This window comes from Chaetura pelagica, unplaced genomic scaffold, assembly GCF_000747805.2.
Source record: "Chaetura pelagica isolate M959 unplaced genomic scaffold, ChaPel_1.0 scaffold230, whole genome shotgun sequence".
Lineage (NCBI taxonomy): Eukaryota > Metazoa > Chordata > Aves > Apodiformes > Apodidae > Chaetura > Chaetura pelagica.
This window is the reverse complement of record NW_009951955.1, coordinates 88332-101954: the sequence shown is the minus strand read 5'-3', so window position 1 is coordinate 101954 and position 13623 is coordinate 88332. Positions and strand designations below refer to the sequence as shown.

At 50.0% G+C, this 13623-nt stretch overlaps 1 protein-coding gene across 1 annotated transcript in view; it reads right to left on the bottom strand.

Moving 5' to 3' along the window:
* Positions 1–3431: 3431 nt before the first annotated feature.
* The window catches only part of LOC104390049 (S-adenosyl-L-methionine-dependent tRNA 4-demethylwyosine synthase-like), a gene marked incomplete at its 5' end in the record, with an annotated part of 97905 nt that continues 87713 nt past the window's right edge, over positions 3432–13623 (bottom strand). Inside the window, one exon of the mRNA XM_009999130.1 lies at positions 3432–3653. Coding sequence (XP_009997432.1) covers positions 3432–3653 — 222 coding nt within the window. The remainder of the gene's footprint in view (positions 3654–13623) is intronic.

Here is a 13623-nt window from a genome sequence, read left to right as displayed (position 1 = left end):
TCCCTCAGCACCATCTCCAGGGCTTGGAAACCCCTCTAGGGATGGGGACTCCCCCCCTGCCCTGGGCAGCCTGGGCCAGGCCCTGACAACCCTTGCCAGGCAGGAATTGTTCCCCAGATCCAAGTTAAACCTCCCCTGGCACAACTTGAGGCCGTTCCCTCTTGTCCCACCCCTTGTTCCTGGGGAGCAGAGCCCGACCCCCCTGGCTCCAACCTCCTCTCAGCAGCTGCAGAGCCAGCAGGTCTCCCCTCAGCTCCTTGTCTCCAGGCTGGACACCCCCAGCTCCCTCAGCTGCTCCTGCTCACACTTGTGCTCCAGCCCCTTCCCCAGCTCCCCTGCCCTTCCCTGGACACGCTCCAGCCCCTCAAGGCCCTTCTTGTTGTGAGGGGCCCAGAACTGACCCCAGGATTCCAGGTGCAGCCCCACCAGTGCTGAGCACAGGGGGAAATTATTATGGGGGAAACAACCTTCCAGCAGGGTTTCACCTGCCCTCCCTGCACCCCCAGCCAGAGGAGGAATTCCCAGTTGCCAGTGGGGCTGTGGATAATTGGACCAGCAACTTGTCATTGCCCAGGACAAACCACCCCCAGGGCTGCAGCGTTTAACAGCTCATTATTCTGGTCTTTGATGCTGTTTCCCAAATAACACCTCTTTAGCAGCTAAGATGATTCAAACAGCTGATCTAATCCCAGCCCCTGGCAAAGAGGATGGGATTTTGTGAGGCAGCAGCAGTTGGAGCTCCCAGCTGGTTGCCCCAGGGGTGAGGATGATGTTATTCTCTGCATCCCTAAAAAACCCAGCCCATAGGAAAGGCAGGAGGTGGCAGGATGGGGGTGATGGAGGTGGCCCCGGTGCAGGTGCTGGTGGGAGGTGAAGGGACACATCCCTTATTCCCCACTGCCTCCTGGCCAGGGTGGCCAAGGGCTTCCAACCCCCCCTGCAGGCAAGGAACAGGCTCACCTTGGAAAGCCAGGCTCCAGCAGAGAAGTGGAGAAGCCTAAAGCCCAGGTGGGACTTGAACAGTCCCAAACATGACCAAGAGAACAGAGGAGTGACAGAGCAGAGGATGGGATCACTCCTGGTGAAGCAGTGGGGGGAATAGGACAAATCCTTCTTCCTGAGGGGAAAGGGGAACATCACTTCTTTACCCTGTTTCTTTGGGAAATAAATCTCTAAGACTAACCTTCCATGAGGATCTGGAGGTACTTTTAGAAAATATGGTCATGAGAGGAAGAGAAATGTCATTTTGGAGACCTTGCTTGAAGACAGGTGCCACCAGGGACCCAAATACACTTAAGATCTTCACTCAGAGTTTTCAGTGCTTCAAGGAATTAGTGCTTTTCTTGCACCATTCACTGAACAGCAAAATATTTCAGCAAGAAATAAAAAAAAACACCAAAAACTGGTGGAACACTGGCACAAGCAGGGGCCCTCCCAGCTCAGGTTGGTACTTCCCAGTTCCCATGATGGGCTGCAACAGATGAAACACAGGGATGTATCTTAGCTAGGAAGCAGCACTAGCAACCCAGACCTGATCTCACCATGACCATGGCCTGGCTCACCCCAACAGCAGCTTTCAAGACAGGCCATGACACATGGTGGCCTGGGCACAGGGTCCCACCAGCCTGGTTTGGACACTGGGCACATGGAGCCAGATGCCACCACACAGCATGGACACCTTAGGGTTAAGAGTCCCACAGCTGGACTTGGGTGATGAACACACACAAACCAGCAGTGCTATCATGTCAGGTTTCTGTTGTAGGAAGGCAAGACAGATGGCTTGAAAATGTCCTGTGCCTCCTCAGGGCTTCCTGGTGCCACCTGTGCTCTGCTTCACATTGGCCTGAGGAAGCAAAGTGACTTCTCACCACCTCCCACCTCCATTCAGTGCCTTGGAGAGAGGAACCAGGTGATCAAACCCTCCCAATTCTCCATCGATACACAGATGCTCTCCCTTCCACCCCATGTGCTACCAAGACAAAAGAAGATAATCTGCAGTGTTGGTGCTTCTGAACCTCCTAACACCCCTTTGCAGCCCCTTTCCAACACCCCACACAGCAATGACAACAAAGGTGCTTTAGGGAAAATGACTTTATTTTCTTTCCTCTTTAGAAACACTTTTTACAGCTTAAGAAATTAGGTTCTTTATGAAAACAAATCATCCCAGGCTCAGCAGCAGCCCTCACCCTGTGCCACAGGTGCTGGGCATCACTGGCTTGGCCCTTCTCATTGAGGTGGGAGCACCATGAACATCTCCAATTTGTGCTCCAAAGGAGAGCAAACTCAGGCATCCCTGTGTTTTTCTTCCCACCAGCAGCTGACACCCCTGGCTCTCAATTAAAGCTCTTTCTGCAGGGGGTTGGGCCAGGCTCCTCAGCTGAAGGGCAGGGTCAAGCCCCCATGGTGGTGGGACCCAGTGCCCAGGCCACCCTATGGCATGGCCTGTCTTAAAAGTTGCCATCAGGTGGCTTTTCCCAACAGAAAACAAACCACCCCCCTCTCACTTAAAGACAATTTGCCAGCCAGGCTGTGGTACCTCCAAAGAGAACACCCAGGATCTCTGAGAACAACACCTGGAGATAGGTCACTGGACCTGTGCCTGGACATCATGTCTCCCAAGAGCTGGTTTCTTGGCACATGAGTTCTCAGCCAGGTTGTTTTCCATCAGGTGACAATTCCCCCCAGACCAGCAGCCGCACTCTTGGACACACCCAGCAGGAGCCTGAGGGGGCTCTGAAGCACTTTGGGTTGTGTGCCAGGGGGATAAAACTGCTCAGAAAACATTCACTGCCAAACCCATGAAACTGGAAAACATTTGGAGAGATGTCAGAAGATGCAGACAATACTAAGAGTGGTGCTGTGACAGATTATTCCCCAGCTTCAGCTTTTTGGGATCTTCACAGGAATTGTCACCAGTGTTTAAAACACACCAGTCTTTGTTCCTGACCATACCATGGTAACTGCAGCAGGGCCCAGCTCTTAGATCCAGATCCATCTGAAGTTCTACCTCCATAGATCAAATCCAGCTGTGGCCATGGAATTCCCTGGGCACTTCTTATGGATGAGGAGTATTTGGTGCTGAACTGGGTGCTGGGCTCTCCTGGCAGCAGGGACCAGCAGTCCCAGCAATGCTCCCCTCTCCACATCCAGCTCCAAACCCCCTCTGGTGTGGATACCCCAGCCACTGCCTCCCCCCCCACTGCCAGGTAGGACCAACTGCTGGCACCATTTGTGATTTACCTTGAGATGGAGCATTAAAAATACCTTGACCCAAATAGTCCTAAATACAGGAGGGAAGGGTTAAATAAAGGCTTTGCCCTCCTCAACATCAAACATCATAAAAATCTAGGTGTAGAGACTCAAACCTGGTGTGAGCCTGGAGACTGAAACCTCAGCAGTCAGGCAGGAGGTGGGTGAGCCCCAATCTCACCTCAGCACCCAGAGATGTCCCTGGCTTTGTTCCTCCGCTGGTATCTTACATCCAAGGGATCAAATCCCCTTTCTCTGGACCCAAAGAGGGCCCAAGGAGGAGTTCTGGCTGCATAATCAGTCGCTGTGAAGCTCCGGGTCCTGCCGCTGCCCTCGCGCTCCCGCACCAGCTCCTGGAACCGCTCGTAGTCGATCCAGGTGCACCACTCACCATCCACCTTGAACTGGAAGGGAAAGGAACATGTTCCTGAGCCAGGGAGCAATGGGGAGGAGGAAATACCACCTTTTTGCTAAGCCGAGCTGGGTGTGTATTAAAGCAGTTGGCCAGCTGTAGTCTTTTCTAGCCCCATGAAGGTCCAGGGCTACGAGGATGATGAAGGGACTGGAACACCTGCCTGAGGAGGAAAGGCTGAGAGACCTGGGGCTGTTCAGTCTGCAGAGGAGAAGCCTGAGGGGGGATCTAATGAATGTCTATCAATACATGAGGGCAGCAAGAAGGCAGGACAAGCTTCTGTCACTTGTGCCCTGGGACAGGACGAGGGGCAACAGGCTCAAACTGGAGCCCAGGAAGTTCCACCTCAACATGAGGAAGAACTTCTTTGCTGTGAGGGTGACAGAGCCCTGGGACAGGCTGCCCAGAGAGGCTGTGGAGTCTCCTTCTCTGGAGACTTTCCAGACCTGCCTGGATGCCTTTCTGAGTGACCTGCCCTGGTTTTGGTCCTGCTCTGGCAGGGGGGTTGGACTCAATGATATCCAGAGGTCCTTTTTAACCCCTGACATTCTGTGCTCCTGTAGGTAAAGGCTCTAGAAGCTCATGTAGGAGAACTGCTCTGATAGGAAAAAAAAGAAAAAAAGAAATTCAAGTAGAAAAATACCCCAAACTTACTGTTCTGCACCACATTGCACCCACGAGGCTTAACAACACACACAGATATAGGATGGACATGTTACTTACAGCTTTAGTGATTTAGAACTGTCTGCCAGCAGAAAATCTTCTTGAGAGGCTGAGTGTCAGGTGCTTTGCTGGGCCCTTTGAACTACCTGATCCTGCCACAACGTCAGCCCCACCTTGTTGGGGCATCACAGAACGGTCCCAGTTGGAAGGGACCTTAAAGCTCTGCTAGTTCCAACCCCCTGCATGGGCAGGGACACCTCCCACCAGCCCAGGCTGCTCCAAGCCCCATCCAACCTGCCCTTCAACACTGCCAGGGATGGGGCAGCCACAGCTTCCCTGGGCAACCTGGGCCAGAGTCTCGCTGCCCTCATAGCAAAGAATTTTTCTGAAGATCTCATCTAAATAATCCCAAAGCCCAGTTCCCAGACGTGTCTGCTCTTGCCAGTTGTCACCTACACCTGAAAAACCTTGATTTGAGGAACTGAAAGAGCCTTGAAGGAAACATGGACATTTGAGAGTGATACCCAGGTACCCCTTGATGAAGGGACCTTTCCAAGGTTGACCCAGGGCCCCTTTTGGAGCACATGACACTCACCCCAGGGCAGCCACAGCCTGGCAAAATGGTACTGGAGCAACACCAGAGCCACTTGCTGTGGTGACTGGGATGGATTTGGGCAGTTCTTGAAAGGGACAGGAGGGTTATGTTCGGGAGCAGGAGAAGATAAGAAGCTTTAGAAACACGAATCCTCTCGCCATGTGAGAACATGAAGAGCTGCTTATTTTGACAAGCTGGAGCTGCATTTGTCTAGCAGACCAGCTCTGCTAATTTAGCAACAGCCTCAACTGAATCCTCAATTAGGATTTATGTGAGCTAAGAGCTTATTATGCACTTCATCCAAAAAAAAACCACCCCAAAACAGAAGAGAAAACGAATTGACTCCCTGTTTTTTTCACAAACCTAAATGGCTACATATTTAAAATGGCACTTGACTTTGTGCCCAAGAGCTAAAAGCTTTTTTGGTTAGAAAAGCTGCTGACACTTGCAGGATTCTGCAATCAACCATTGCTCATGTTGATCTATCCCTGCCTGTGCAATGCCAGCAGATCCTTGCAGGAATTGTCCCCTGCACAGCATGGAGATGTGGGACTGCAGAGTCAGAACAGGGGGCACAAAGTCCCACCATCAATGAACTCACTCAAAGCTCATTCTCCACACCTGGCAGTGGAGGCCACATTCCACTAAGTTGCCACATCCTCTCCAGCACAAACAGCCACAAGTGAAGTGATACCAAAGGGGACAACATATCACCTGCAAAGAAGCAGGTCCCAAACAGGATTCAGGCTCAGGAGACCTGAACTTCCCTCCCAGTGCACGTGGAGGTGCTTGGTGACAAGTTCACACCACTCCCAAGACTCTCTCCTCCCCCCAGATTTGATTCATTAACACTCAGCTAATCCTCACACCAATTAAGGGGCTAAACCAAACCCCAGGATCCAGCAAAGGCTGTAACACACATGGCACATGGGAGAGCTGCTCCCACCATGGGCACAGAGCACTCCTGACATCAGATGGGGCCCAAGAGACTCAAGGCCAACCAAGAGAAACTGAAAACGTGAGGAACAAAAAAGCCACCCAGACCTGAACTCAGCTGCACAGGTAACTGGATAAAGCCTGTTCCCTTGAAAACCAAGGATGCTCTGATCTCAGGAGAGAAGGGGGACCTTGCAACAAACCCCTGAACCTGAAGTTCAGGGTGGCTCAGGAGCACCAAAGCCCCAGGAGATACTGGTGCCAGCCACCCAGACCAGCTGCAATGAGGGTCTGAACCTCAGCCACCATCCCCAACCTTAGCAGTGGCATAAACATCTGCCTCTCCAGAACCTAGAAGCCAGAAGCTGCAGGAGATAGAACTATTTCTAGATGAAGCCCCACTCAGACCATTGCTGTGTCAAGCCAGTCAATGGTGATGCAGCGGCACCTAGAGCTGGTTTAACTGGCTGGTGGGTAGAACCCACCATCCCATGAAGGGCCAGCATCAATGCTGCTGATTTCAGCATCTGCAGCAGCTTCAACACCCGGGTAAGACTGTGACAGCCCAGCCAAGGGCAGGAGAGGTCTCACACATGGATGAGAGCCTGACATGAGTTTCTGGGACACAATCAGATGGTTTCCCTCCTTTTAGAAGCAAGTTACCTTCCCCCACCCCCATCATGCTGCAGCTGTGTCTCACCACATCAGCTGTTCTTCCATGGGGTTGGTGACCTTTGATGAGGCCAGCAGCAGAGGAAATAAAACCAACCATCTCCCACCACCAGTCCCCAAAAGTGCCCATCACCCAGAGGCAAGTGGCAAAGCTCTGAGGCCACCAGAGGCCACAAAGTGGAGCAGGGGCACAGCCAGCCCAGTGTGCCCAGGCCCATCAGCTCCCAGGTTGTGCTGCCCAGCAAGGTGGGGTGCTGAGAGGCAGCCTGGTGAGTAGCCAGAAGGGACCTCTGCCCTCTCCTCCCCACATTGCTCCCTCACCTTGGCATAAAGCACTCTGAGCCTTCCTGGAGATTAAACCACTCTCCTGTGGGATAAAACCTCTGGGCTTGCCTAAGACATGGGCTTCTCAGCAGCCTCACAGGGTAGTCTGGTAGCAAGGAACCTCTGAAATTACCTAGTCCAACTCCCCTGCTAGAGCAGGAGCCCCTTCAGCAGATCCCAGAGGAACACCTCCAGATGAGTTTGGAATGTCTCCAGAAAAGGAGCTCTGTCATCCTCACAGTAAAGAAGTTATGAACTTCCCTATGTTTATGAAGAACTTCCCTATGTTTAACTTGAACCTCCCCTGCTCCAGTTTGTGCCCATTCCCCCTTGTCCTGTCACTGGACACTGCGGAAGGGAGACCTCAACTCTAGCTAGGTCCCCAAAATGAGATTTTGAGCAACATAATATTGATTCCACCTGAAGGTGCAGCTCCTGGCACCAGGGAGCTATTGCAGCCAGGAGCTGGTTGCTGCAGACTAAGGGGACAATGTACAGAACAGCCAAAGTCCCACCAGAACAACCAAGGGCTGCCTGGGAATCATGACACAAGCAGCTTAAATAATACCCAGTATTTTCAGTGCTGCAGGAGCACAGCTGGACAGCACAGAGCAATGGGAGCAGCCCCTTCAGCCTGGCAGGGAGCCAAGAATTCTGCTGAGGAGTAAAAACCAGACCAACAAGAGGTGGGGGTTGGAACAGCCTCAGTCACCCACGAGATTTACTGGTTGGGTTTGAACAGTTTTGTGATTATTCCATAGATAACAAGAGTTTTAAAAACTCAAAAAAGTTTCACAACAGCCACAGAACAGAGAGAACTGCAGAGAGAGAAGCTTCTCACTGAGAAACCCACCAGCATCCATGAAGGAGAAAAGCCACACTACATATTTCTTACCAACCTATTTGCATAAACACTTATTTTGGGGTAAAAACATATAAAGATATGGAAGACAATACAGTAGGACAATTTACTATATTCTTCCAGACATCTATAACTGCTGATAAATAAACACAGGGTTCGCATCAAGGGTTAAAATATAGAAAAGCAACAGAGATGGTGACACATGAAACACTGACAAATGGAAGTCTGCCAAAAAACAATTAGTTTGTGCTAAAAAATATAATTACATTTCCTTCTGATACAAACACAATAAAATGAGGAGGCTCCTCTTCATCCATTCACTCTGGTCTTTCCTTAGAAAAAAAATTGTCTTTTCAGGGAAAGGACTAAAAAGTATGGGCTGCAGAAGGAAATAAAGCAGAGTGGTGGGGCAAAGCTGCTGTGGCTCCTGGCTGAACAAATTCTGTGTGGAAGGACAGAGTCCATCCCCAATGGGGAGAGGATCCATGGAAACCTGTCTCTGATGAGCTGCATCCCCAAGGAGCAGAGGGAAGACTGGGAGGACACAGCAGAGCTTCAGGTCTGCAACAGCAACTCTTTAATTACTTGAGGACATGAAGGTTAAGCAGTTCAACAAATGGATTCTTCCCCAGGCAGATGCACAGAGTTTAATGGCTACATACAGCAGGTTTTAAAGACCACACAGACCAAAATAATCTATCAGTGGTAAGCAGGGAAAACAGCACGTGCTTCAGGTGCAGGAGGCAGGGGAACTGGGGTGTCACAGGGCAGGGAAGGGACAGCCCATGGCTCCTGCCAGCTTCTAGCTGGGATCTCCAGAACCTGAAAACTTGGCTTGGCCACAGGTTTCAGTCAACACTATGGTTCACATGAAGCATGAGACACTAAAGGAGCATCTCACAGAACCAAGTCTCAGCAACTCAGCTTTCACAAGGCCAGCAGGTCCAACACTTCCCAGTCCACACTTTTATATCCCAATGAAACGCAACTGCTGGCTCTGCTCTGAGACATTCAGAAATGATTAAGTCTTCTCCCTGCCAGGGTGTTCAAACCCCAGCCAAGCAGCAGAACCTGAAAGCTCACAGAGAGGGTCTGTGCTGCTGGGGTGCCCCACTCTCCCCAGAGAGTGGCTGGATCCAGCTCCATCCCACAGCCCCTTCCCAGCTGCCACCACACACCAAGCCCTGATGCCACCAGCCCTGCTGGCCCTGGGAGCTTTTGGCCACCCAGGGCTGTGAGATGCATTTGGGGTTGCAGGCAGGGGGTTGCTTTCCAAAAATAAAATAAAACCAACAAAAGAATTTTGTGCAAAAAGGCTTGTTCCTTTTTTTAAGGGAAGTACCACATCCAGAGCCAGCAAACATTACAGCTCCTGCACGACCTCAGCATTTAAACATGCAGAGGGAGTTAAAAAGAACCCTTTTACACTCCAGTTATATTATTTCCTGTGTAGGAAACTTATCTTTGGAGAAGCAGTCAGGATATCTTCAGTCTGTTATTCAATGGCTTTCCTTAAAATACTTTCTTTGCTGAGCTTGGATATATTCTTTTGCTCTTAAGGAACAGCATTGTTCTGGGGAGATGGAGTGTGGCTCTGCACACAGGTCTTAAGCAGATGTATTCATTTTTAATCCCATGCTTACATCTCTGTGGTGCTGAAACTCAAAAGCTTGTTTTCAAGTATCTGTTCAGGCTCCTGCCAGCTGTGCAGACCGTGGATCTCAGGTCAGCTCACAGCACACAGGGCCACTGAAGATCACTCACCCCCCAGGGGGACCCAACAGGGGTTATATTAATGTTATTTTGAGAAAAAAAAAATAAATTCTGTAGGAGAAACTTTCCTGTGAACCCCTGGCAGCAGCTGGAACAAGTCAGAAGCATCAAACCACTGTTTCAATATGCAGTGGTATCTGTGAACACATCACCTGTGCACACATCAATATGTGAATAAAGAAATAAACCCATCCCAGCTACTTTTCACACTGGCCACAATTGGCCCTGTGGCCAGTTAACACCCATCACAACCCTTCTATTTTCTCTTACATTTTGATTGTCACCAAAGAGAGCAGGGGACACTCACAGCCCCCAGGTCTGCTGCAGTCCTGGTCCTAAAGAAACATTCCCAAACCGGCTGAGAGCAGCTCTGCCAAGCACAGCCACACCTCAGCAGGGTGATGGACACATCTGGAGCTGCAGTCATGGCCTCATGAACTGTCCAGGTGGTGCAGCTGGGCTCTCCCAGACTGCAGGAGCTGAGGCTGAGCAGGACGTGGGCCCAGGAAGGTTCTCCCTGCTCTCCACTCAGCTGACTTGCCAGCCTTCACCTTTATGATTCCCCTTCTGAAAATTCAAATCACATCTTCCCACTCCCCTTCCCAAGGTCACTTGATTTAGCAGCACCAGGACCACCTGGCACAGGAGATGTCTGGGCAGGGGGCAATGCCATGTCCAGTGCATTCCTTGGGGATTAGTTACCACTCCAGACTTGCCAAACTGCAGCTTCCAGCTACTGCTTTTCTGTGGCTGTGTCCACCAGCAGCCACTTCTCTGGGCAGGACATCAAAAAGGCAGCTGGAAAAATGATTTTGATGGCGCCAGCCCTGAGCTCCTTAATTTAAATTTGAAGACAGTCCCTCACTGCAACAAACAAAACAGCCTCTGCATTTTCTCCCAGGGTGTCATTAAACACACCATATATAATGGGAGTGCAAAGCACTCACATTATGCAACTGCTATGACTATTTTTGCCACCTGCCAGTATGAAGCTCTCCAAGTCAAACAAATAATTCATTAAATTATTACATGCAGTTTCTCACCTAATTAGGGCTCACCATTATTTAAAGCTCCCTTTGTTCGACAGTGGAAGTGACTGAACTGGAGTCACTGAGGAAAATACTGTAGATAAATCAATCTTAACAGGGTCACATGTCTTGATAAAAAGCTAAATAACTTCTCTTTTTAATCACCAGCTGTAACCTCAGGCTTTAGAGGGAAGAAATTAAGATGATTAAGTTACAAATACCTGCAATAGAAGGTAACAACTGATCCAACAGGACACCAGGTGTGCAGGGGTGAGAGTCTCACTACATCTCATGTCCCTGGGGCTAAATTAAATCCTGCAGTGACCCCGAGCCCTGGCAATAATGGAGCTTCAAACCCCTCAGCATCTTCACAGACAGGGGTTGTGACCAGCTCTAGAAGTCCCCATCCAGTTTAGATGGAAACAAACTGCAGCCTTGTAGTTACCCAGTCAGTGACTAAGTGCTCATTAGCAACCAGACATGTTAAAGCAGGTGAAAAACTCTCCAAAGCTGGTGGCCAGAACACCTGGAGATGGGATTCACTGTTGTGTTTTCCAAGAGGATGAAACAAAAAGGTGGCACCAAGGTGACACCAAGGCTGGGCCAACCTGTTCCAGGTGGCAGTGTCCCTCACCAGTGCTGCATGGCCCTGTGGGGCTGCTCCTCTGCCACTCACCAGCTCCTCTTTATTACACCTCATCTTGCAGGAGTTATTCTAAAGAAAAGATTCATTACTGTAGTGTGTTTTTTTTTTAATCCCTACCTGCTGCAGAGCAGAACATCTCACCTGCCAATTCAGCCAGGGCTACACCCAGCCAGTTTTAATTCTGATGGATAAAAAAGGGATTACTTCAGCCCAACTGTGATCTTCTTGTAATAAGAGATCAAGCCCAGCAGAGCCACCTTCCTATTGGAAGGAGACAAGAGAAATAAAAAAGCCTTCAGGAAACATCAGATTTCCCCCTCATGCCTGCACCACAGCTCTTCTTTGGTTACCAAGACACTTTGTCCTCAGCTGGGGAGAAGCCAGGGAGCAGCCCTCTGTGGCTGCTGCAGACACATGGACTTGGTGACCTTCTGACAGGCAGTAGCAGCCCAAGTTGGTTTTTCTCCTTGCACTGCAACCCTGTCACAGGTCATGATGGTCGAGCAGGCAGAGGGTGTGATCCAGTCTCTGGATCTGGGACACTGGCTGACAAGGACAGCTTCCACTCCCCAAATCACTTGCAAGGCAGGAAGGAAATAAAATGTGATGGACTATTTTTCTCTAATATAACCCTTGTTAGTCGATCTGCAGCTGGTAGCTAAGTGCTTCCTTTCCCTCCCTAAATATAGATGAAAAGCTCAGCATGGAACAACTTCAACGCCTTCCACCCAACCTCTCAAGCTGCCTGCAGGAGCAGCCAGGGCACATGAAGCCTTCAAGTCCCATCTAAGCCCCAGGGCTCAGACATGGGCTGTGCTGGAAAACCCAGTGGGAAGGAAAAGGCCAGTTCCTTGGTTGATTTCTTTGTTGATGGGAGTGATGAGCACCTTTGGCCAGGCTACTGTCTCCCCCCCAACTCATTTCAGTTCAAACTACCTGCAACACCTGCCCTGGGCACCCTCAGTGCTGCATTTTGGTTAAAGGAAATGAAATTATTACAGGGACCTTTCTCAAAGCACCTGCTTTTGGTCCTTTTGTGGAGGCCAGGCTTTCCCTGCCACGCTGGAGAACATAACACCAACCCAGACCAGATTCACCTGGGAAATAACCCAACTGGGGAGCCAGGGGAGGGCGAGGCACAGGACTGCACCCAACAATGAGGGAACCTCTGGATCCAGGGTATGGACCAGGATCTTCTTGGGGAAGTCTGACATCTCCATTTCTGAAGGTATATAAGGCTGATGGTAGCAACTCCTCTGAGCCCACCAGCCATTCCTTCCACCCTGTTAACCAAGACCTCCAAAGAGATAAAAAAATAAATAAAAAATGGATTTCAGGACTATTCCCTGTGCCTTGCATGGCTAATTGACCTGGAAATCAATCCCCACATCCCAGGGAAGAGGCAGGGATGCTCACATGTCCCAGAGAACTTGCTAAGGGCCAGATCAGGCAGCAGCAGCACACGATACCAACAGAACTCATGATAAACTTGTGGCTGGAAAGCAACAGGGAGAACTTGGCTGGAAAACAACCCACTTGCAAAAGCCAGGGAAGTATTTAAATGCCCAGAACAGGAGAGATAATTACCAGACAAACATTTCCACATAAAGGAGAATGAAGCAAACACACGTGTAAAGATAATTTAACAAAGCTGGAAGAGAGTTTTACTCCAGAAATTACCAAGCTGCCAACTTTCATTCAGAAAAGCCTTTGCTGCCCCTTCTTGGGCACTTCTTCAGGTCTTCTCAAGGATATATTTATTGTCACAACCCAGGAAAAGCAGCCACCTAAGGGTTTTCTCTGGAAAAGGTTACTTGAATTAACTGTTAAATTATAAATTTGCTGATGTGTCAATATCTCAGCCAATTAGTTCCCAAGCACTGTAATAAATCAGATAGTTTTGTGGCATGGTGCTGATAGGATTTGCTATGAAGCAAATATAATTACTCCAAAATTTAGCACTACTGCTAAAGAAAAGAATCAAGGAGGATGGAGCCAAAATGCACCAGGAATCTCTAGAGGAGAGACAGAAAGCATGCAGGGGGAGTGGGAGGGGGAGCTCTGGCCCCTGTGGGAGCCCAACCCAGGGCAGGGCTGCACCCAATGCTGCCTGGCCTGGCTTGTCCTTCAGGGTTAGGAAGCTGATACCCAGTTAGCCCTCCAAAAAAAGCAGGAATACCAGTAACACGTTTTTACAGGTCACAGTGAGCAGGGTGCAGGTGCTCCCTGTGTTCTTTTCTGGGGCTGTGTGGAGTGTAACAGGAAAACATCCCTTTTGCTGGAAGGCTTCGATTTCTGAGACTTCAGAGTCTCCTGGGATGGTGCTGGGGTGCCAGATCCAAAACTCTCTGGGGTTAAATGGGACACATCTCACCTCCCAAGACTCACCAAGTGCTGAAGGCTTCCCCAAGCATCTGGAAATGCAGAACACTGGGACACCAGAGAACCACTTCTGGTCAGCAG